Source organism: Mustela nigripes, unplaced genomic scaffold (assembly GCF_022355385.1).
Source record: "Mustela nigripes isolate SB6536 unplaced genomic scaffold, MUSNIG.SB6536 HiC_scaffold_75, whole genome shotgun sequence".
Lineage (NCBI taxonomy): Eukaryota > Metazoa > Chordata > Mammalia > Carnivora > Mustelidae > Mustela > Mustela nigripes.
In genome coordinates, this window is record NW_026739490.1 from 5385506 (window position 1) to 5409286 (window position 23781).

Consider the following 23781-nt stretch of genomic DNA (forward strand, 5'->3'; position numbering starts at 1 on the left):
AACCCACTTTAAGGATAAGGACATCTGTAGATTAGAAGTGAATGACTGGAACAAGATATACCATGCTAATCAAAAGAAAGTGGGGTAACTATTTTATATTCAGACAGCACTGATTTCAGAGCAAGGAATGTTCTGGGAGATAAAGAAGCATTCCATAATGATAAGGAGGTCCGTTCTCCAAGAAGACATGGTGGTCCTTGACGTGTATGGACAGAGGAACAGAGCGTCAAAGTACAACCTCCAACTTCAGTTCTCCCAGAAATCAATGTAGTGCTGTGACTTCGACCTGCTTTTTTTTTTTTTTTTCATTGCTAAAATTCTCCAGAACCCAAATCGGGTGGAGGGCTTCTATTAGATACAACTCTTATGGGACACGTGTGCCTGGGGTTGGTTGGAAACCCCACACGGATTTTTTAATGTCACACCTTAGGAGTCTCCCTTGAGGGTGGAAATCCAAGGGCAGGGATGATGATGTGGTTGATTCTCAATCTCTCTTGAGTCCATGCCCAGCAGAGAGCCTGGCACAGGCTGGGCATTGAGGAAATGCTTGCTGATGAGGGAATTAAAATCCAGGGCAGGCCTCACGGGGATGGGAAGATAGGGAAACCTCTGTCAGAAACTAGAGTAGGTCCTTGTCCATTTCACCCTCTCCCTCCTCATTGGGAACTAGTGCAGAATCTCTTGAGGAGGAATGGACTACTCTATCTCCAGGCCGAATCCAGGGGCAAGGGCCTGGAGAGGGTGAACTTGGAGAGGGTGAACTTGGAGAGAGTGGCAGGGTTTGCAAGAAGAGACAAGTCCCTTGCTCCTTGAGGGAAACCTGCTGTGTCCAGACACCAGAGCTGGGGCGTGGAGGGTGGCGCCTCGACCTCGGGAGCACAGGTGGGCACAGCTTCCGGTGCTGACTGCCCCCGGGGAATTGTGGAGGTGGGAAGCTGAGCCTGGAACAGCTTGAGATGTAGGTGGAGAAAGAGGGAGGTGGGACCAGCCAGCTCACTCCATTTGATGGCTCAAGGAGGTATGAGCGTCCCACATGAGGACCCCATGAAAGGGAAGTGGGCCTAAACCATCGTGAAAACACTTCCAGTGTAGTTAGCTCTCATGAGGTAGGCCTCTGGAGGCTGGAACTGAGGACTGTGTTGCCCCGTCATGCAACACGCCGGGCAGAAAGCCTGCCTTTCTTTGCGCCCCAGCCACATAGAGGGCCTCAGTGGCCAAGCTGGGTCAGCACAAGTGAGATAGGGCCCTGTCATGTTCCTCCAGTTCCAGTGGAGGCAGCAGTAGGAGGGAAGTGGGGATGAAGGCGGGGGTGCGTTAGACCTGAGCTGAGCCCAGGGAGATGCTTCGAGCTGGGCATGAGGCTGAAGCTTCCAGAAATCGAGGCACGATTGCTAAAATGGAATTCATCAGCACAAGTGACAGGAAAGGTATGGGCTCTGCTTGGGGTCATTTCAGGGGCGACAACTGAGGAGCCATCAGAATGCATGTGAAGGCAGAGAAGCTTCCGGCTGAGTTCGCAGGGCCATGGCCTCCTGGCTGTAGGAGGGGCAATGGGGCCCCAGGAGGGAGGAGCCCTGTGGGAGCAGGGGCAGGGCCTCATGGGAACCTGCTCTGCAAAAGCGGTCCAGAAAAGACTCTGACATCCTTTCTCTCCCTGACACCAGCAGCCACCCAGAGAGCGCAGGAAGCTTGCTTGGGACAAGGAGCTCCCTCTCCAGCAGCCTCATTTATGCTCAGATATCCTATTAGAAAATTGTCCTAAATTCACTTGAACGGCCTCTCTAGTTCTGCCCCGGAGCCACACAGAACAAGCCCACTCTCTTTGGACGTTGGAATGTGGGAACAAGGCCCCTTTGGGTCCTCCTTTCTCCCCAAGTACATGGCCCCCGGCCTTTCTGCTCCACCTCCTGAGGCAAAGCAGCAGTCTTGCAGAGCCTGTGCTGATTTCATTCTTTTTAACCTTTATTTTGAGTGTAAAGATGTGAGTGCCAACCATCCCCATCCCCCAACGGTGGCCCAAGGAATGGATAGGAATGTCCCGTCTGCAGGCTTGGGACCAGCAAACAGTGTGGACTGTCTTCTCCCCTGTATCCATTCAGAGAGTCGCTGGGTCAGGTGCCCCTCTGTCCTGCAGGGCTGATGGGCTGGAGAGCTGAGCAGGGCCATGGGGCTCCCGCGGCATGTGCAAAAGTGAGGAAGTCCCCAGCTGGGGTGGGGCCCGTCCAGCCTGGGGGCAAGGGAGAGGGCGTAAGCCCGAGGCTGGGGGTCCAGTCCAGGCCGTCTTGGGGGTTTCCCAGGCTGGACAGCATGGGCAGGGGGCTCAAGCCACGGGTGAGCCCTGCCTGCTCCGTGTCACCCAAGTTTGTATGGGGGCCTCTTGGGCCCTTCATTCAGCCACGTCGATGGACAGCATGGCCTTGATTGCAGGGAATTTGTTGCAGGAGAAGTCAGCGAGCAGCTGCTTGGTGCCACTCCGGGTGGGCAGGATCTCAAAACGCACCCGGGACCGCTCCTTGGGGCGCAGGGTTGGCACGCTGAGTGAGGGAGGGCATGGGTTAGTGTTGGTGGGGACGTGCCCTGGCCCATGGATGAGGCGGGCCCTGTGTGGCCCTCCCATCCTGGGCTGGTGAGGGGTTTTCCTCTGGCTGCCTTCCTGGGACACAGACCCTGCAAACACTGGGGCCCTCAGCAAGGGAAGGAAGGGAGTCCCATGATCTCCCACATATGTTAAGCCCCAGGCACCAGCTCCAAGCTCTGGTGATCTCGACTTCCCAGGAGTTCCAGTCCAGCAAACCCCCAGACCAGAGGCAAATGAGCACATCCACAGGCAGGGTCCTCCCGGGGCTGTGGGGAGCCCCCCTTGGACCCTCTCCCACCATCCCACGCTGGCCCCTGAGGCCCAGGACTTACTCAATCCGGAGGCTACCCAGCAGCAGTCCGCTGCCCTCCACCATGAGCACGCAGTCTTTCACCGGCTCGTCCAGGGGGTTGGAGAAGAGCATCTGGACGTTCACGGGCTTCCGCACTCGCGCCTGGTCCAGCACCTACGGGAGGGTGGTGACCACGTCAGGGCCTGGCTGCTCAGCTCACCTGCCGCCCGGTGAGAGCCCACCTGGCTGGCCGGGCGGGTTGGGGATGGGAATACATCTGTGCAGGGGGTTCCTGGGAACCCGTTCTCATCCCCATGCTTCGGATGGGACGCCTGGGCTCAGAGGGAGACTCGGCACATTGTAGCAGCTGAGAGCACTTCAGCTTCTCTGCTGGGTTCACGGTCATCCTAGGAAGGGCAAACCCACCTCCCAGGATAGTGGAGCTCCATATGGGCTGCTCAGTGGGCTGGGGACTATTTCATTCTGAACTTAGTACTTTCCTTGAGGCTCCTATTCATGGGTCCTGTGTCTCCCCTTTTAGCCTAGAAGCGCCCTCCCTGGGAGGCCAGAGCCTGCTCAGACATACCCGCCCCCACCAACCATGTCCTCAGAGCTTCACGCTCTTCTCCACAGGACACGGCACTGGGCTTCCACCTCAACTCAGGCCCCTCTCCTCTGAGGACACACCAGTCTATGGATGTCCTTTGAAAGTTCTGGAGCCCAGAGCTTCCCTGTGTGCCGTGTGTGGTGTGGGCAGGGCTCCCGCATCCCACTGTCCTTGGTCAGAGGCCAGAGAAGCCTTGGTTTCCCATCGGAAAAGCCACCTGGACTATTGGTTTGCTGTTGAAGAGAAAGCTGTGTTTCTGCCAAGAAACAGCCATGACTGAGTGGAGACGTCATCTCTCTAGGCCTCAGCTCCCTCATCTGATAAAGAGGGCTAATCGTCCTTCCCCGCCTTGCACAGAGAGAACCAAATGAGATCATGCATGCAGAAAAGAACGTCTGGGAAAAAGAACATGAAATTGTGTGGCTGCGGGATTCCTTTTCTCCTTCTTACCATGTGACAGCAATAAAGCTTCAGTTCAGATAAACTCAACAACCGAGGCCTCTCTAGTTCCAGAGCCTTCTCTCTTCTTACCAGGCCCTGGGTTATCTGCCAATACTTGGCGCCTACCATGATCTCTACAGTAATTCTTCCCATGGAACTCACTTACGGCCGTGACGTGCTGTACAACGGGACATAATTTTACGCCATTGGAATACAACGTGACTACATCACCACTGCCATATTTTTCATGTTGATATTCAGTTTGAGATTTTCATGTATTTGTTTTTCTTTCATTATTGCTGCTTACCACCCTGGCCTGTTAACCCAAATCTGTTTATACTCCCAAAAGAGACTACAAGAGGCACCAGAAATCTGTGTCTCAGCATCAGTGGTTCATGGGCCAAGGTGAGGGACATCACTCTTTGGAACAAGGTTCAGATTTCATGATCTGATTCCACAATGGAACGTCCTTAATGTCTGTTGCCGATCAGTGCCTGATAAGATCATGGGATTTCACCAAAACTGTTATCTTTTCATAGAGATTACCCTCATGAGTTTAAAAATCTGTGCCTTGCTCCAAGTGAGCTAAGCATCGATTTTTTCATCAAGACAAGAATATGTTGATGCTCTGAAGGCTGAGGTAAAGATGAGGTTGTTTTAGGACGAAATACACACAAAGATGTCCAAAATAAGAATGATCAGATGCCCCCCCCCTTTTTTTTAGAGGGCAGGAGAGGGGCAGAGGGTGAGAGAGAGAGAGATCATCTTAAGCAGGTTCCACACCCAGCGAGAAGCCCAGTCTCACAGTCCTGAGATTGTGACCTGAGTCAAAATCAAGAGTCAGATGCTTTCCCGACTAAACCACCCAGGCGCCCTCAGATGCCTTTTTAAAAGATTAAGTAAGAAAGTTCTCAGTGGCACCTTTTCAGCCTGTTTATATTCTAATCTCCTTTCTAAAGATATTCTTTAAAGACAGAGCTGACTTGATATGGAAATCTGAAAGATGCAGAGCCAAAGTGTTGAATAAAAGATAAAGCTATAAGAATGTTTGAGGATAAAGGAGAATAAGCAAGGGGAAACTACCTTCCTTTAAACACGGATCATTTTAGCATGGAATCTTTTCCTAACTGAACTGGCTGCTACCTGATGTCACCTCCCACCCTCAGCAGGGGCATCAGCCCTCAGCTGTTCATCGTGTCTGCTGGGACAAGGCACAGTCCTTGGAAATGTCTTGGGAAGCAGGAGAGGCTTCAGCACACAGAGGACAAGTGTGGACTGACAATGAAGTTTCTTGTGAGTGGGGCAGAGCGCCGACCTGGAGTGCTCGGCTCCAGTCCTGGTTATTTTACAAATTCTGATTAGTTTCCAACCTATTGTACCAGGGATGGCAGTGATGGGCCCAGAACAGGACAGCACCTCCCCTGGTGGAGTTGACAGTCCGCAGGAGACCGAGACCAAACAAGTACACAAATAAAGAAATGTCTGACTTCAACTAGAACAAAGTGAGAGGACAGAAAGCTCTCAAGGTTGTGTAACTAGGGACCACGCTTAATTTAGAGGGGCAGGGAGGGGGCACATAAGGGAAAGACTTCTCTGAGGGCAGGACACCTGCAAGGGAAGTATTTTATTATCCCCATAACAGTGCTGGGGCGCCTGAGACACAGAGATCAAGGATTACTCAGCGTGGCTGTTGATTCATGGTGGTGATTCAATGGCTGAACTCCTGCCCCTCTCTGCTTTCCCCCAAACTGCCTGTCCAGTCACTAGCTCCCCCTCTGAGGTGGGAGACTGATCTGCATTTGGAAGGACGGTCCGCACCAACCAGAAGAAGGAAAAGAGCTCAGTCACAGACTGGCTGCATGGGAGTGCGTGCCTTTGGTCTCTGCCCTCTGAGGTCAGAAATCCCTGCAGCTAGGGTGCAGCTTAGGGAGGAGTAAGACCAAGGAGGCCACAATTACCTGGCTTCTCTAGAAATCTGGGCTTGCAATGCTGGTGGCATTGTGATGGGACAGAAAAGGCAAGCATTGTCTAGGCAGCTGGGGCAGATGGTAGAGACACAATAGATGTGGGTGGAACTGACCCATAAGCCTCTCTGTAACTTCACGGGAATATCCGTCTCCTCTGCCCATCTGTCTGCCTGCCCTGCCCGCCAGCCCCTCACCCCTCAGATCCATGCTGTCTGCCTCTGGTATCCTCTGCCCTGGGCTGGGGGAGAAGGAAAGGGTGGGTAAGTCCCAGGTAGGCTAGACAGGAAGGGATGGGCTCGGAGTCAGTCCAAGTACTGGCCTAGTGTTGAGAAGGGACAGAGCGGTCCTAGGTGCACCTGCAAGCCTCCTCCAGAAGCTCCCAAACCCAACCCACAGCTGGGCTCCTAGGAAGGACCTGGGAGCCAAGTCACAGCCAAAAACAAGCCTTAAAAGCAGAGGCAGAGACATCCTCATCCTCAACCACTGGGAAGATGCTCTTGCTGACTGTGGACAAACCCAGACACCTGGAAAGGGCCCTGGGCTGGGAGTCCCTGGCTCTGGCAGCAATGGCAGTTCCCCTCTCTTCTCTGGGCCTCAGTTCATTCATGTGTGAAGTGGCAGGGTATGGGAGCATGAAAGTAGGCTCCTAAGAGTCCATGATTCTGTAACTCTGGCATCTTGAATATGGAGAGTTGCAAGCGAGGGGTGCCCCATTCTGATACACTCCACCAACATGGTCTGGGGCTGGGCTGTGGGATCCCCCTGGGCAGGACCCTCCCCTTGTGACTCTTTGTCATTCCTGAGCCTGGCAGAGCCTAGAACACAGCAGGTGCTCAGAGCTGAGTGGGTGAGGGAGCTGAGGAGTCCCTCCAGCTGCTTCTCAGAGGGTGCCCCCAGTGCCTTGGGACCAGAACCAAAAAAGCCCATGAGCAAATGTGCCTATTTATCACAAGGAACAAGGATGCCGGTCTGAGCAGGAGCTCTGGCCCATCCGTGTGGCAGAGGCAGGACCCAAGCTAGGCCAAGTTCCCTAGCTTCCTTGTGGCTCAGGGGTGCCGGCAGGGCTGGGTTGGCTGGGTGGGTACCCCTTCACTCGCTTTTACCTCCAGGGTCAGGCTGGGGTTGTCCAGGATGATGTCCCTTTCTACCAACACCTCAGCCTCGTCAGGCACCTGGCACACAGCTGTGGTCCGGATCATGTTATCTGCCTTCAGGTACTTCTCATACTGAGCATATGTAATCTTCACAGGGTGCTGTATTTCTAGAAGGAGATGCCAAGGAGGCAGAGTGAGAGGGAGGGGGGTTGATTTCTGAAAACATCAGAGCTAATGCCAAGCCAAGGTGGTGGGGAGCTGGCCAGGAAGGTCTGCAGTCCTGGGCTTGACTGAGCCCTTCCTGCCTGGCTCTGTGGGAAACATGCCCCCGTTCTGGGCACCCGGCAGAGCAGAAGCTGGGGAGGCACCGGGCCTCTGACTGGCTGGGCAGCTTCCCAGGAGAATGGGCTGGTAGGGACTGAAGCTTCCTCCCATTCTAGAAAATGTCAGAGGGCAGGACATGCTACCCGATTGCCTAATGATGACAACAAATAATAACTAGGAAGGGAAGCCAGGGATTGGCTCTGGACGTGCTCAGGATCCTCCCAGGTCGACTAATCTCCTGGGATTCTGTTGTGACAGCATCCTGAGCCACCTCCCCACCGCTGGTCGCTCCTGCTTCCCAGTCACCCCCACGCACGCGGCAGCTGTGGCGTCAGAACCATGCCTCCCACCCCCTCGCCAACACCACGCTCCCCCTTTTCCCTGTCACTTCAGAAATTTTCCGTGGCTCCTTGCTGCCTCAGAAATAAAGTTCAGAGTCCTCAGTCTGGCCCTGCATCACTGAAACCTTACTCACCTCTCCCTTGAAAGAGTCCTCGGTGTTTCCCGTCAATCCTCTGAGAGCACAGGCCTATGGTCACCTGCACGCTTGGACATACACGGTTCCCTCGAGTGGAAATGCCTTCCCCTGGCTTCTGTCCTTTTGCCTGGCTCCTCCTAAGCCTCAGGCCCCCTCTCCCTCCTCTGTGGTCCAGGTCACTCCCATCTCTCTCTCTCAGTGGTCACGCTGGGTGACCTGGGGTGCCCTGGTACTAAGAGGTTCATATACTGAAGAGGAAGCTATCTCTGCTGCTGGCACCAGAGGAATTAGCCTAGCCTGTGCTGAATGGGCAGATGAACGCAGAGAATGAATTTTTTAAAAAACTTTTTAACCATTTTCCTCTTGTGAACTAGTTTTGGCCTGCAAAAATAGCTCTTCCCTTGGGCTCTGACAGTAGCTGGGAGCCTGGCGGTTGCTTCTGGTGTGGGGCAGATTTCTGCTAAAATTCTGCCAGCAGCCAGGTTTGCTAGGGATGCTGCCTTCTGGCAGGTGTAAAGCATCTCCGTTTCCCTACAGACAGAGCTCTTTCAAAATGGGCTGTATGATTAATCGGTTTTTATTTATGTGAAGCAAATAGCCACCCCACCCTTATTAATCTGCTTTGTAAGGCTCAACTTTTCATAACAGCTTGGAGGATTTTGCCAATGTGAGCACACCTGCCCGCAAATTCTCCCAGAGCACCAGCCCTTTGCTGCTCCGCCTTGCTCTCTTCCCAGCAGCCGCCAGTCTCCATTCCTCCCACATTCTCAGGCATCCCTGCCCTCGGGAATCAGGAGACTCCCCACCTGGCAGCTATGTGGGGAGGAACACTGGACGAGGGTTTAAGACCCTGCTGTATGTTGCAACCCTCCCGGGGTCAAACCTGAAAAGTAATGCATTGTGGGGTGGGGGTGGCAGGTGGCAGGGGTGGCAGAAATAGACTGTAGAAGGTGGGGGGTGGGCCTGGATTTTGCAGTAGGAATCCCAGGACCAAGACCCCCGTATTGCCCCTTACTCTCCAACCCCAGAAGGCCATCAGCGACCCTGGGTGCGTGGTGTCCCCCCAAAGCCACAGGACGAGTTACCTTCTTTGGGATCCAGGGATATTGTGACGGAGTCCTTCCACACCTCGTGCACCAGCGTGCCGTTGTAGACGATGGTCCAGGCCGTCATGTTCACGGTCACTGTCTTCATGTCGCTTGTCAGGTTTTTGAGCAACAGCGCCAGGTTGACCTCTTTGCCCACCTCCAAAATGCCAATTACCTTGAACTTCCCTGAGATGCTGGGCTCCCTTTCCTCTCGTGCCAAGGGTCTCGCAGAGGTGGCACCAAAGGATGCATGGGGTTTGAGTTTCCCCAAGGCCTTTTCAAACACTTGTCTCTCCTGGCTGGAACCTGCACGATGGGGAAAGAGGGAAGCATCTCAGGGAAGGGGTAGAAGCCTTGTTGGCTCTGAGAGGATTCTGATCCAAGCAAGTCTCCCCGCTCTCCGGGTCTCTCCATTTCATCCTCCTTAACGTGAGGCTCACTGACCAGGTGGTCTGTGTGCTTTGCTGGTCAGCTCCGCGTTTCCAAACCAGTGTAGGGAACGCTTTATCCGAACCTGCACAAAATAACCGTATGGTCTGATATTTGGCTCAGGCTAACTAGATTGGTTTCTCCTCCCTTTTCTTCGTTTCCTGTATTTCTTTATATTTGGAGAAAAGGTCCCTTGTGAGAACAAACAGCTCCTTTAGAACCAAGTAACAAAAACGAGTCTAAAAAGGGTAGAATGAGTTCTTAAGCAAAAAAGCAAAAAAAAAAAAAAAAAAAAAAAAAAAAAAGTTATGATTTAGAATTGGCTTCATCCAAAGAATTTGTTTCCAAACCACGTTCCCATGTTATTCTGCTTTGTTTCTAAAGATGCTTCTGAGGTCAAAGAGGGGCGCTTCTGCCCTTGTGAAAACAAAACAAAACAAAACAAAAAACAATTCCCCATGGCTGGTTTGGTTCCGAGTTACGACTGGTTTAAGTTGTTGAGAGACTTCAGGTTTTAAAAACACAAAGGACGGATTTTCTGACTCTGACTCAGATTGTGAGCGCTGTGTAATATGATGGTATAAACGGCCCCCAGAGCGTGGCCACGGTGTACCCTCAAAGTCAACCGTGATGGCCTTTTCCCTAAGTTCCATGTAACAAGTGGCCAAGACCTCAGAGGGCAACTCATCCAAGCCCATCACATTAGAAGTAAGGTCCTAAGGATGAGAAGCGACTGGTTCAAGCAACTGGTCTAATCTTGGGGTTAGAGAGGCAGAGAGGGGGCAGTCCCCAGGTGACTACACCCATAGTCCAAGACCCCCCCACCCAACATCCTACTGAAAAGGAGGCAGGCAGCCCGATTACCCGAGCTGATAGCTCCTGGTGGGTTGGGTTCTTTCTGGTGCCTTCCCATCCTGCAGTCGAGTTGTAAGTCCACACCCAGGGCTGATGTATGTGCGGGGAGCTGAGCCTTCTGTGCCCAGGAGACCTCAAAGCAGGCGTGTTTGCACAACAAGGTTCAGAGCCCAGATACCTATATAGGTCACCTGATGGGCTTACTCAAGACTAAGCTTCCTGCTACTGTTTTCTCCTTTGGTGTTGCCATTGCACAAACGCTTAGCAACCCGTTTTATGAGCTTTTCCTCCCTGGGGCCCTTGCAGACAAGCTGGCATCATTAGGTAAGGAGAACGGGGCAACAACTGGCAGTGTGACCAGCTCTGCTGTCACGCAGAGAGAGGCTGGGGCATTGCCAAGATTCCTGCTGGGACTCACCCCCAACCTGACCATGGCCTGGTCTCTCTCTGCAGCTTTGGAGGTTTGGCTGGGACAGACATAGCCCTTCAATAGGCACAATCAAGGTATGACGGTAAGGGAAGGAACCCCAAAGGACATACATCCAAGTAAGCAGTGCACTTCAAAAGGACCTCAGAGGGTCATTATTCCAGTGATGCTGTAGATGTCCAAGTTGATAAGCATCACCTCTGTACACCAGCTCATTTAAATCCTACTGAAGATGGGCACTGCTAGTTTCATTTTATGGGTGAAAAATCAAGGGATCCGAGATCCTAAGACTCCTGCTTGGGGTCTCCTGGTGATCAATGTGGGACTGGAGTTGACCTCCAGCCCCTGATTATTTGTTCCCTGGCCCCTACACTTGTTTCTCCATTGTGACAGTGTTGAAAATACTTCTACGTATGTGAGCTCAGGGAGGGGGGCAGGGGGGAGCAGAGGCCTCATCTGCCATGTCCCTTGTTACCTCCCTGGAGCTGGCATGGAGTGGGCACTTGGGTAAGTCTCAGTGCGTGAGAGAAGGGCTGTCTGACCCTAGCCATGGAATGGCCTGCAGAGGCAGACTGAGGACCACACCAAGGCCATTAATGTCATGACCTTAGGCCTGTGCCTCTAAGTGTCCACAGGTAACACCACCCGGAGGGGTCATCCACTTGGACCTGGAGTCAGACCCCATTTCCTAGCTCTCCACCTTCTCTCTTTGGTGAACTGGGACTGATACCACTAGCCAGCAGCAGTGAGAGTTTGGGGGTTCACTTTAGGGTGTGCTCTGGGTGCCTTTAGGAGAGCACTTTGCTTGACCCCTCAGAACCTATAATCTATGAGATCAACCAAAGAGTCTCTTTCCAAACACACCAGAAAGAGAGAGACGGGACCTGTTACAGAGGGACTGGCTGGCTAGAGCCAGTGTTCATCTACTCTTGGCTGTTTCTACAGATGAACGTCACTTAGAGAGTCCCCAGCGAGACAGGCTGCTGACTCTGAGGGCAACTTCCAAACTAAGGTAGCTAATGGGATTTGCAGAGAGGCAACTTTGTAGAAACGAGACTTCCTGGTGACTCATACGGGTGTTTCAGGCTTCTTGGGGGGCCTCTGATGCATACGCAGCAGAGACCCACATTTTTAGGGTCTTTGTCCTCTTCTTTGCTCAGTTAGTGTTTCCTGCCTGTGTTTCTTGGAGGCTTGGAGAGCAGACTGCTTGAGAGATTTCTCCTAGAGCCCTGGGCAGCCTGGGGGTGAGGGTGGGGGTTCTCCCTGTGATGTCCAATCACAGGGCTGTCACCCCAGTTGTGGGAAAGGGACACAGCTGGAGAAGAGCTGGGCTGACAGCTGCTGGGCCCCATCACAGAATTCTACCAGCACCGCATCTGCTGTGACAGGTCTGTCCCCACTGGAAATAGTCCGCAGACCTGTGAGTTGGGTGCCAGGGAGCCCTCCTACCACTCAGGCAGAATGCTCTGAGAACACAGGAGGAGTACGAGGGATTTTCCCTTCTCCACCCTGAAAGCTGTGTCCCCACCATCAAGCCCCGGCCGCACGGCCCCACCAGAGCCCTTCCTACCTTCCGGATACTTGTACTTCTCCGTGATGTCCATGCGAGAGTTGCTGCCCACTGCCTTGGTGCTGATGTACCTGCCAATGCTGTGGGTGTCCGAGGCATTCTGCTTCTGGGTGCTGTTGTAGGCATCGTAGATCCAGGTGATGCGGTCGGCGTTCACCTCCGCAAAGACGAAGGGCATGTCGAAGTCCAGGTTCACATCACCCTCTCGGACAGCAACAACCGAAGCTGGGCCGCACTGGAACACCCCTGGTGGTGAGGAGCAGAGACCACATGCAAGCCAAAGCCAGGGGCCGCAGCCCCCTCTGGGACCTGTCCCTCCAAGCGACACCACCCAGCCCTGTCCTGCCCTCCGCTGGCGTGTGGTGGATGCTGACCTGTTGCCCTTGGGCTGTCTCCTTCCTACCGCTTGTGCTCATGGCTGCCTCTTTTCTACCCCTGCAAATCATCCTTCCCAACTCCTGGAAGAATTTCTTACACCCAACCCATAGGAATTTTGCTCCTCTGAGCTCCCAGCCCTGCCTATCACCTTCCTCTTCCAGCATTGGGCACAGGCAAGGTCAGATAGATGGACAGAAATGTAGATAGATATGTAGATGTAGAAATAGAGACTAGAGAGTGTCATTCACCCAGTGCCCAGCTGAATAAAGCAAGGTGTGGCAGAATAGAAAGAAGAGGATTATTCTATTCGTGTTTACAAGACAAAGAGACAAAAAAGACACAAATCGGGTGCCTGAGTGGCTCAGTTGGTTAAACGTTTGACTCTTGATTTTGGCTCAGGTCATGATCTCGGGGTCCTGAGATCGAGCCTCATGTCAGATTCCGTGCTGGGTGTGAAGCCTACTTAAGATTCTCCCTCTCCCCTGTTACCTCTCTCTAAAAATAAAACAAAACCTCCTCAAAAACAAACAAAAAACCCCCCACATACAGGTACTTTTATATGTCTGGAAGAGTGACTTTCAACTTTTTTTTATTTTTTATTTTTTAAAACCATGATCTCTAGGTCACAGGACATAGATGGTCCTGAGACAAAAGTTTTACAGGACAAGACTTGTTCTTACTATGTCCAATGCATTCTGATAGTTTTTTCTTTTCCTAATAGTTTTTTTCTTTTTCTCTCCCCCTACCTTTCTATGCCATTCTGCTTCATTTCTTTCTAAAAGATTTATTTATTTATTTATTTTAAAGATTTTATTTATTTATTTGAGAGAGAGAGAGACAGAAATAGCAGGAGAGAGCAGGGGTTGGGAGGAGAAGGAGAGGCAGGCTGCCAGACGCAGGGCTCGATTCCAGGACTCTGGGGTCAGGACCTGAGCTGAAGGCAGACATTCAACTGACTGAGCCACCCAAGTAAGTGTCCCTAAAAGACTTAGTTTTAAGTAATTTCCACACCGAGTGTGGGGCTCAAAGTCACAACCCGAGATCAAGAGTCACATGCTCCACCCACTGAGCCAGCCAGGGGCCCCTACTTTACTTCATTTCTGAAAATGATTATCACAACCCACTAACTATGGATCATGGTCAAAAGTGTGAAATACAGAGGCCTGGAAAATATCTGGAAGGTTACCTCCCACTCCAAATCCAGTAATGCTTATTGCTTTTGGTAGAGGGGCTGGGTTAGGGGAGGGAGGTATAACTTAGTTTTTATTGTGAGTCCTTTTAGAATGGTTTGAAATTTTTCTAACCATGGGCACATGTTACTTTTATAATCAATTGTTTTAAAAAGTAGGCCCCACACCCAGGGTGGAGCCCAACATGGGGCTTGAACTCACGGCCCTGAAATCAAGACCTGAGCTGAAATCAAAAGTGGGACGCTTCACTAACTGAGCTGCCCAGGTGACCCATGATTTTTTTTTTTTTAATATAAGAAAAACAATTCAAAATGAAGGTAGCAAATAAGAGATGCCCTGGAGGCCACAAGAGGGTGAAGAAAGATTCCTGGAGGGTCTGGGACCCAAGCTTGGAAGCGAGTGGCCAGAAGTGGGAGCAGAAGCCCTGGGCCCAGGGACAGGGATGGGACCAGACTGTAGGAAGGAGAATTTGGTTTGGTAGAGGGACGCTGTGGAGGGGATGGAGGTGCTGGGGGTCGTGATCATGGAGACCTCCAGCCCAGCTGGGGAATTTGGGCTAAATCCCTGGGGCAACAGGGGCCAGATGGTTTCTGTGCTGGGAGACATAGGTTACTAGAGGCTGTGTGGGGAAATCACTGTTGGCAGAACGTGGGTTCTTTCCCTTGCTGCCTGGCACGTGCCAGGGCCTCCACAGCATTGACAACAGTCGTGTGGGCGCGGGGAAGCCACTCATTTAAATAGCAGCCTGAGCCAGGCAAAATTAGGATGGGAAGTCTTCTCTGAAAAATATTTTTGGTTTAATTCCATCGTGCCTTCCAGGGATGGAGAGCCCTCAGAGGCTTTCTGCTTCTGTCTACCCCTGTAAAGAATCGAGAGGCCAGGACAGAGAGTGAAACCCAGAGAAAGGGGTGATGACCAGTAGGGCCGGAAGAGGGTTACCTTGGCTCCTCTCCTGGGGGGTAGCATCCAGAACCTGCCATCCGTTGTACGATGGGCCCAGGTCAGTTCGCACAAACCAGCCTTCATTCCAGACGTGGAAATTCCTGCAGAGGGAAACACAGACTGCAGGGTTTGCCCAGGGCCATGCAGCCGGAGGTGACAAAATACCATATCTCTGGAGGGACAGCCCAGTGCCTCCTCCTCATTGAGTGAGTCTTCTCTGCCCCAGCTATTGGACTAAACTCTGCCCAGCACTGCCTCTCGCAAGCCCTCACAGCACTATGAAACAGGTGCCATTTTTTCCCTGCTGATCTCATAAAAGGAGAAACCAAGGCTCAGAGAAGTTAAGCAGCTTACGACAGCAGAGTCAAAGTTTGGACTCAGGTATGCCTAACCCCCAAACCTGGGTTCTAGACCACGATTTTCTACTGCCCTTCTGAGGAGCAGAATGGTTCTAGGTGAGAGCCAATAACCAAGTGGGCAACCCCACGGTGCTTTCTCGTGTGGGCCCTGCTGGAGTACACGTCTGTGTCTCCTGTTGGCTGAGAATGGATGGGGTTGCGGGGAGAGGGACAGCTCTGGCTAAGAGCCACATGCTGCTGGGCTGAGGTCTGGATCGAAGAATGATATACGCCAGTCCTAAAAATGCTCTTCATCAAAGGCATCCCCTCATCTCCCAATCTCTATGTCTTGGTCACGACTCTAGAGATAGCCAATTAACTGGTCTTAATCACTGCATCCCGTGGTTCCGCCCTCTCCCGTCTGGTCCTCCTCTCCACACCCAATGCAACTGCATTTGTTTGATTCTGGGAGTTTTGATCCAACCAGAAGCTGTAAGTCTGACATGAATGCAAGTTCCATCCAACTTGAAAACGGATTTTTTAATACATAGGAGGTGGAGAAGATAGTTTAGTGCAGAGTACCAACTCAGAAGCCATGAAGAAAATGACAGATAAATGTGGCGAGGTAAAAATATTAAACTTGCCTATACCAACCAGCCAAACAAACTGTAATTCTGTTTCCTGCATGGCAGAGTGGGCTCATAACAGATGGTCCCTTCTGCTGGTAACAGTAAACTCCAAAACAAAACAAAACACAAAAGAACAAGACAACTACTTGAGAATGAACAAAACAGAAGGATTTTGGAAAGGAGTCAAAACTTGAAGGAAGGAGTCAGTGTGGGGTAAATTGCAACTTTGGGTGACTTGGCCTTAAGGACAGGCCACAGCTGGGGTGAAGGGCAAGGCAGTAAAAATTGTTACAGACAACCCACATTTTTCTGACCTGAGGAGCCAATAAATAGTCTGAGTCCACCTGGGCCACTAGAGTGTGAGGGGGAAGCTCTGGAAAGGAAGGGGTCAGAGAAAAAAGATCCCAGGTTAGTTGATAAACCCTGCCCAAGCCTCTGAGCAGCTCTGACCCATGCATGTATGCAGATAAGCAGTCTGGCTGACGATTGAAGAATTGAGCTGAGATTTGAGTCTTTGCTGCCACAAGTGCCACGGCGCTTGCCGTCTGGGTCCACCCCCAGGCAGGTTGCTGAAATAAACTGACAGAATCCCGACTTAGCCAATGCCCAGGATACAGACCCAGATGACTCAGCACATGAAGAACCAGAAAAACGGCATCCATCCTTCAAGGGAATAGACTCTAATCAACAGAGTAACCTTAAAATAGTACGGATGCCAGAATGACTGGACACGGACTTGAAAGCAGCTATTATAATGAAGTTCCATGAAATAAAGGAAAACAGGTCAACAACAAGTGAAAAGAGAGGGACTCTTAGCAGAGCAAGAGAAAAGATGAAAAAAGAACCAAATACAAACTTACAACTGGAGAAAAAGACCCACCTTAAATGAAATAATTCGGTGACTGGGCTTAGAATCAAGAGCACAGAGGAAAAGATCTGTCAGCTTGAAGACAGACCAGTAGAAATTGCCCAAACTGAAGAAGAAAGAGAAAAAAGATTGAAAAAAAAAATCAATAAAATGAGGGAGATACATAACGTATGTATAGACAGAGATTTACTGTAATTAATATTATAAAGTACTTACAAATCAACAAGAAAAACACACAAAAGAACAAGTGAAATACACCAATAAAGGATGATGGGCAGGCACTTTTTTATAAGAAATACAAGTGATCACTGAACACAGGAAACTAGTTTTAATCTCACTACAGTGAAAAGAAAATTAAAGTGACAAAGAGGTACCATGACCCTCATAAGATGACAATGATGAAAACCCAGGATGACACACAGGATTCTGTAATACTCATTTCTAGCTGTGGGAGAACAAGCACAGTCAGAGCCCACTGGTGGAACTTGAAATTGGTGTGATATTTATGGAGGGCCGTTTGGCAATAGGTATGATAAACCTTTAAAAATCTACGTGCCCACTTAGCTGGTAATTCCACTCTAGGAATTTCTCCTATAAAAGAATCCCCATGAGAATACACAGGTATACAGGGGAAGATGTTCACTGTAGCATTGTTTGTAAGAGCAAAAACAGTGGAGGAAAAATCCATCATTAAGGAAATTCTCTGCAGACTGTGGCGCAGTCATGCGATCGTGTATTCTAGAACTGTCCAAAAGAATGCCTAAAACCAATCCAGCACTTCCATGAAAGATGGCTACAGTGTATCAAGTAAGAAATGGCGCAGGGTCCATGATTTCAACCACCAAATGATACCATCTCTCTAAATTTTTATCTATTGACATAGAAAGATATAAGAAATCATACAATGAGGGGGTGCCTCGGTGGCTCAGTCGGTTAAGCCACTGCCTTCGGCTCAGGTCATGACCCTGGAGTTCTGGGATCGAGCCCCATATCAGGCTTCCCCTGCTCTGCAGGGACCCTGCTTCTCCTTCTCCCTCTGCCTCTCCCCCTGCTTGTGCTCTCTGTCTCTCTGTTATATAAATAAATAAAATCTTTTAAAAAAATAATAAAATAGACTTGTTTAACTTGAGCCTATTTGGGTAACTCAACACACATACATCTAATGTGTGTGACTATAAATGGAATGAAATGTCCAGGAGGATCTGTCTCAAAATGTTATTCATATTTTTCTCTGGATAGTTATATTATTAATGACTCTTCTAATTTATTTATTTATTGTTATTATTATTTTTAAAGATTTTTCTGAGAAAGCGAGAGCACACAAGTGAGTGAGCGGGGAGAGAAGCAGGAGACTCTTCAAACAGACTCTGTGTTGAACATGGAGCCCGCTGTGGGTCTTGATCCCACGACCCCACGATCAAGACCTGAGCTGAAACCAAGAGTTGGGCGCTTAACTGACTGTGCCACCCAGGCACCCCAACTTTTTATTATTTTGTAACCAGGAAAAGTGTATTTTCATTTTGCAGGTTTGGAGGAGACTTCCTGGGGGGCCAGACTATGTACATGGGGGAGTGGTATGCTCTGCACCTATTGGAGGAGTTGGAAGTGCCCCGTAAGTATTTACAGGGTGCAAAAGGAGCCTGCTAGTTCTTCAGGGAACAAGGGGAGATATAAAAACTCAGCTCCAAAACAAGGCAGAAGGAGATAAGAGCCTAAGGGGTGAACAGATGATTAAGAATAATACCAACCAACAATATGCATGGAGAAAAAGAATACTCTTATTTACTACTGCAGTGAAACAAAGGTCACACAATCTTTCTGGAAGGAAACAGGAAGAGATGTCATAAACCTTTAAAGCGGTCATTCCCTTCAATGAGGGACAAACCATTTCTAGCAATCTTTCTTACAGGACTAATCACAGATGTGTTCAAGGTTTACACAGAAGAATGTCAAGTCCTGTGTTATATATAACAGGGTAAAAAGAAGGGACATAAGTAACCTGGGGAATGGTAATAAGAACAGTAGGAAAATAAATAATGGTTCAACCATACAAGAGAATACAGTGCACTTAAAATCTTATTTTTGATGATTATTTAATGACATAGGGAAATATGCTCAAAAATACAGCGTTTCATTGGGCGCCTGGGTGGCTCAGTGGGTTAAGCCGCTGCCTTCAGCTCAGGTCACGATCTCAGGGTCCTGGGATCGAGTCCCGCATCGGGCTCTCTGCTCAGCAGGGAGCCTGCTTCCCTTCCTCTCTCTCTGCCTGCCTCTCTGCCTACTTGTGATCTTGCTCTGTCAAATAAATAAATCAAATCTAAAAAAAAAAATACAGCGTTTCATCAAAAACACGTGATTTAAAACTGCAAAGTTGGTTTCCAGGTGTGGGGAAAAGCAGGATGCACCTATTATATGTTCTGTTTTGTACTCATGCCTTGTAAAACGTATAATCCCGATTCCATAAAAGACAGCAACTGATGGAAGAAAGAGTTGCTGGAAAATGATCAAATATTAAAAGTATGTGAACAATAGGATTCCAGATGACTTTTACTGCTTTATCCTGAAATTTCCTATAATTGTGCGGTGGGGGAAGGTCATGATAAAAATGATCGCTAGCGGGGGTGCGTAGGTGGCTCAGTCGGTTAAGCATTGCACTCTTGATTTGGGCTCAGATTTTGGGGTGGTGAGATGGAGCCCGGCATTGGGCTCTGTGCTGGACATGGACCCTGCTTAAGATTCTTCTCCCTCATCCTCTGCCCCTCCCCACAACCGCCACTGGTGTGTGCTCTCTCTCTTAAAAACTATCCCTAGGAAGACCCTCAAAATGTTTTTTTTTTGTTTTTTTTTTTTTGAATGGGCTTTCATAGTCAGTAAGAATTCACCCAGAAGAAAGCATGGAGTGTGTGAGACAGTGATCAGGAGACAAGACAGGGATGAGAAAGCAGTTTTGTGTTCATCTGGTTCCTGTCAGAGAACCCTAGGGGAAGGGTGGGTTGGTAAAAAAAAAAACTGGTGAGTAGCTGTGTTTTACTACTTATCTGCAAGGCAAGAATTTAAGAAGGCACAGATAACAGATACATCCTGGTCTCTCCCTCATTAGGAAGCCAGCACTTTACTCATGGTTATGTGGGATGCAGGTACCCTTCTTCTTCTTCTTTTTTTTTAAAAAGATTTTTATTTATTTATTTATTTGACAGAGATCATAAGTAGGCAGAGAGGCAGGCAGAGAGAGGAAGGGAAGCAGGCTCCCCACTGAGCAGAGAGCCTGATGCAGGGCTCAATCCCCATAACCTGAGCTGAAGGCAGAGACTTCAACCCACTGAGCCACCCAGGCAACCCATGCGTGTACCTTTCAAATGTCCAAGGGCGCCACCGTGGAAATTCTGTTTCTGATCGTATGTTTCTGATTGTGTGCTGTGCTCTCTCCCACCTCCCAACCTTGGGTTCTGTTTCCGTCTTGAGGGGTTTCAGGAGGAGGAGCTCAAGGAAAGGACACACTGTAGGTATCAGAACTATCTGAGACATTTACTAAAAGATGTGGATTCCCCTATCTCCCTCCATCTAAGTCAATTCTGATGTAATTTTGGAAGGTTATAAGCCACTGCTCTAGAGACAGCATCGGAATTATGCTTACCTTTGAATTCATGGGGTCAGGAGACCCTGTCTAGAAAGGGACCTCCAAACTCCTACCTCTTCCATTGGCAGCCTTCCAGATGCAGCCCAGATATTACCTCCTCCCAAAAGTCCTCTCCTGGTGTGCTGGGAGAATGCCAGCCATCTGTCCGTGCTATCTCTGAATCTTGCAGATCACTTGGTTATTTCACTTTTTCTACTCCATAATCGTCTGTCTTGGGCAGCTGTAAGCTCCTCTAGCCCAGTTCCTGCATCTCCTCCCTCTTGGTGCCCAGGGCCCGGGGTGGGGTCTGGCATACGGTATATACTTAATCATGTTTTCTGCAGCCTGAGCCCTCTTGGAGCTGGTTTCCTTGCTGCAGGTCTGAGCGAGGTACACCAGGGCGTCTAAGTAGTAGTGGAGGCTGGTTGCCATGGAGAGATTGTATCAGGAGCCAGGAGCTCAGGCTGAGGCTTGGTTGCCAACAGCTCTTCCCTAGAACTAGCCAACCCCACCTCCCTAGGACGGGGTAGGGCGATCTCCACGTGCCTGCCACCTCAGAGCTATAGAATGTCTACAAGTAGAGTCAGCTCTATGACTCTAGAAATCAGGGAATTGAGTCAAATGAATTAAGAAAATAAGCCAGAAATGTCAAGGTAAAGATAGCTTTGGTCCTACTGTTTCACATCATTTGCTTCCTGCTCAGTGACTGATCAGGGCCTCAGAATTCTCCTCTACAGTGGCTCAGAAGGGACCGTGGAGAAGAAGCATCCCAGACTGAGGTTCCCACCCCCACCCCAAAGCAGCCTGCTTCTCAAGAAGCGAACACTCCAGAGGCTTGTACCACTTGAGCCAAACCACCAGCATGAGCAGAATGGTTAAGAAGAAAATGCACCCCAGTGAATTCAGTGAATGTGATTGAAAGAAAGAAGATCTAGAAGAAATTGCTGAGGTCCCCTGTTCTAACCTTTCATTTTACAGATGGGAAACAGAGGCACGAAAAAGTTAAGGAACTTACATAAAGTCAGACGCTTATTAGAGAGCCTAAACGTCTCTCTTATTTCTCTCCAGGTCTTCGTTTTCTCGTTCATGAAATCATCAGGTACCCCCAATACCCCCACCACCAAGTCCTAAGATTGTCTGGTTTGGGAGAGTCTTGTTGGCAGGACTCCATGTTCTACTCCTAGCTTGGACACAAATTCACAGTTTGACTTTGGGTAAGTCATTTCTCCTCACTGAGCATGTGAGGTAGTGTTTAGTTTTACAAGGAAGTGCCATCTGCTGCCGAGGTGTGAACCAAAGAGCCTAGCTTCTCCATCTGCACAGGCTGGATGGCACCCAGACTCACCACAGCTCTGGTTGGTGTCCAGCCAACCAGGAAAATCTCAAGGTAAGCAATGTTCGGTTGCTCAAGGTAACATTAATCAGGAATAATAATTATGTTCTCTGGCATCTCTCCGGTGCTTTATAGTTTACAAAGCTGCCTGGGTTCAAATCCCAGCTCCACTATTTGTTGGCTGTGTGCCCTTGGGTGAGTGACTCTGTGCCTCAGTTTCCTCAACTGTAAAATGGGGGTGATGATAATAGTGCCTATGTCATCATTTCTGGAGAGTAAGTGCCTGGTACATAGCAATTGCTCAGCAAACTATTTGCTGCTGCTGTTATTATCAAGAACTTTCAGAGGCTTAACCTCACTTGATCCCTACTTTCTATGACTTTAGGCATCTCTGGGCAAGGTTTTAAAAGCTTCCAACATGTGCAACACAGAAAGATTCAGATTGAAGTGTTTCTGTCCAAACCTGAACTGTCCTTACAATAATAGATTGGGAAAGTCATTCCAGGCAGAGAATGGCTTGTGTTTTATCTCCCTCTGGGTGGGATCTATGCAGAAGGGACTGTATAGGTCCCTTGGGGAGGGTAGCTCCCATACAAAGAGGAAGGTGAGGATCCAAAAAAAAAAAAAAAAATGCCAGTAAGAGACTTAAGTGAACCTAGTGCTGGGCCAACCCTTGTATTTCACTGATGGAGAAACCTGGAACCAGAAAGATGAGGTGACTTACACAAGCCCTAGAGCAAGATAGTAGTGGGGCCAGAACCAGGACTCAGGACTCCTCATTCCATCCAGTGCTGGTTCTCCAGCTGCAGCTGGAAAGTAGCAGGTTGGGGAGGGACCACTGGTTGCCACTGCTTTCACCAGGAAGGCTGGTGGAGGATGAGCAGGTAAGAAAGGAGGAGACCCCCAGCAAAAATCAGAGCTCTGGGGGCTCCTGGTGGCTCAGATGGTTAAGCGTCTGCCTTCAGTTCTGGTCATGATCTCCAAGTCCTGGGACTGAGCCCCCCCCCGCCCCGTCAGGGCCCCAGCTCCTCGGGGAGTCTGCTTCACCCTCTCCCTCTGCCTCTCTCCCTGCTTGTATGCTCTCTCTCTCTCTCTTAAATGAATAAATAAAATCTAAAAAAAAAAAAAAAAGACAGTGGAAACACCGTGGAATGTCTCCACGGGCCCATACTTGTCCCAAGATAATTATATTTGGAACGAAATATAAAGCTAATGTGGGGTGGTAGTGTAAACCAGTAACCAAGACCTTTGGGTCCTAATTCCAAATTCAGCTTAAAAGCCCCATATTTCTGCTCCCAGGAAGCATTCCTTTGTGACTCCTTCGCTGAGCTCCCATGGGGCTTACTGTCTGATGCATCTCCCTGGTCGCTTGCTAAACAGCCTCTTCTAACAGCTTCCCCATCCCCTGTCTTCCAACAGCACCGGCATGCTTTTGGTAGAGGACTGACTCTCCAACTTTCTGGTCTCTCTGCGGATCGTAGCACAAAGGATAATCCCAGAAGGGTTACACCCAAAGGGACCTCCCTTCCCGAATGATGTTGGACCAATCATCTCCTCTTGCGAAGGAAACCGAGGCCAGGAATGGCATTGCCCCAGTGGTGAAAACAGATTGCAGTGGGATACGGGACACAACAACAAATGAAAAAACTAGGGAGGAGAAAAAAAAATACTCATTCATGAGTAGCTGGGAAACAATATCTTGCTAACGCAGCAATATCATTTAGACAGTAAATTGTATATGTGCAGATCAGGAAAGAACATCCTGAAATAAGCCTGGAAATAAGATGGCATCTGCGATCAGGTTATGTAGCCCCATACGCATGTGAGTGATTGTGTGTGTATGGGGTGGGGGAGGGGATATCCTTGGAAATGGATTAAAAACAATAGATCATTGACATAGGCAAGAATTTCTCTGCATATATGGCACATAGTTATCTGTGTGTACATGCGGATACAGACATAATCATTTTCAGTTACCACTTGGTAATGACTTGGCATATAGTATGATCTCAAATAGATGTAATGAATTTATTTTACGTATGTATACTACTATATGAAGTTATAGATATGTGTCTCTAAGTTTTATACAACCAATTTTCAGTTGCCACCCATTAGACGTTACATATATATATGGGTATAAAGATACAAGGGCACGTGCCATATTTATGGTTAGAAATATAGATGTTTGGGGCACCTGGGTGGCTCAGTGGGTTAATGCCTCTGCCTTTGGCTCAGGTCATGATCCCTGGGTCCTGGGATCGAGCCCCACATCAGACTCTCTGCTCAGCAGGGAGCCTGCTTCCCTTCCTCTCTCTCTGCCTGCCTCTCTGCCTACTA

The 23781-nt window shown here is 49.5% G+C and overlaps 1 protein-coding gene across 1 annotated transcript in view; it reads right to left on the bottom strand.

The window, feature by feature from the left end:
• Positions 1-1891: 1891 nt before the first annotated feature.
• Positions 1892-23781, bottom strand: part of LOC132008097 (protein-glutamine gamma-glutamyltransferase E-like) — a 42197-nt gene continuing 20307 nt past the window's right edge. Inside the window, exons 8-13 of the mRNA XM_059386482.1 lie at positions 14658-14761; positions 12151-12396; positions 8867-9175; positions 6989-7146; positions 2911-3044; positions 1892-2534 (exon numbers count right to left, since the gene is read on the bottom strand). Of these exons, the coding sequence (XP_059242465.1) occupies positions 2387-2534; positions 2911-3044; positions 6989-7146; positions 8867-9175; positions 12151-12396; positions 14658-14761 (1099 nt within the window). The 3' untranslated portion in view covers positions 1892-2386. The remainder of the gene's footprint in view (positions 2535-2910; positions 3045-6988; positions 7147-8866; positions 9176-12150; positions 12397-14657; positions 14762-23781) is intronic.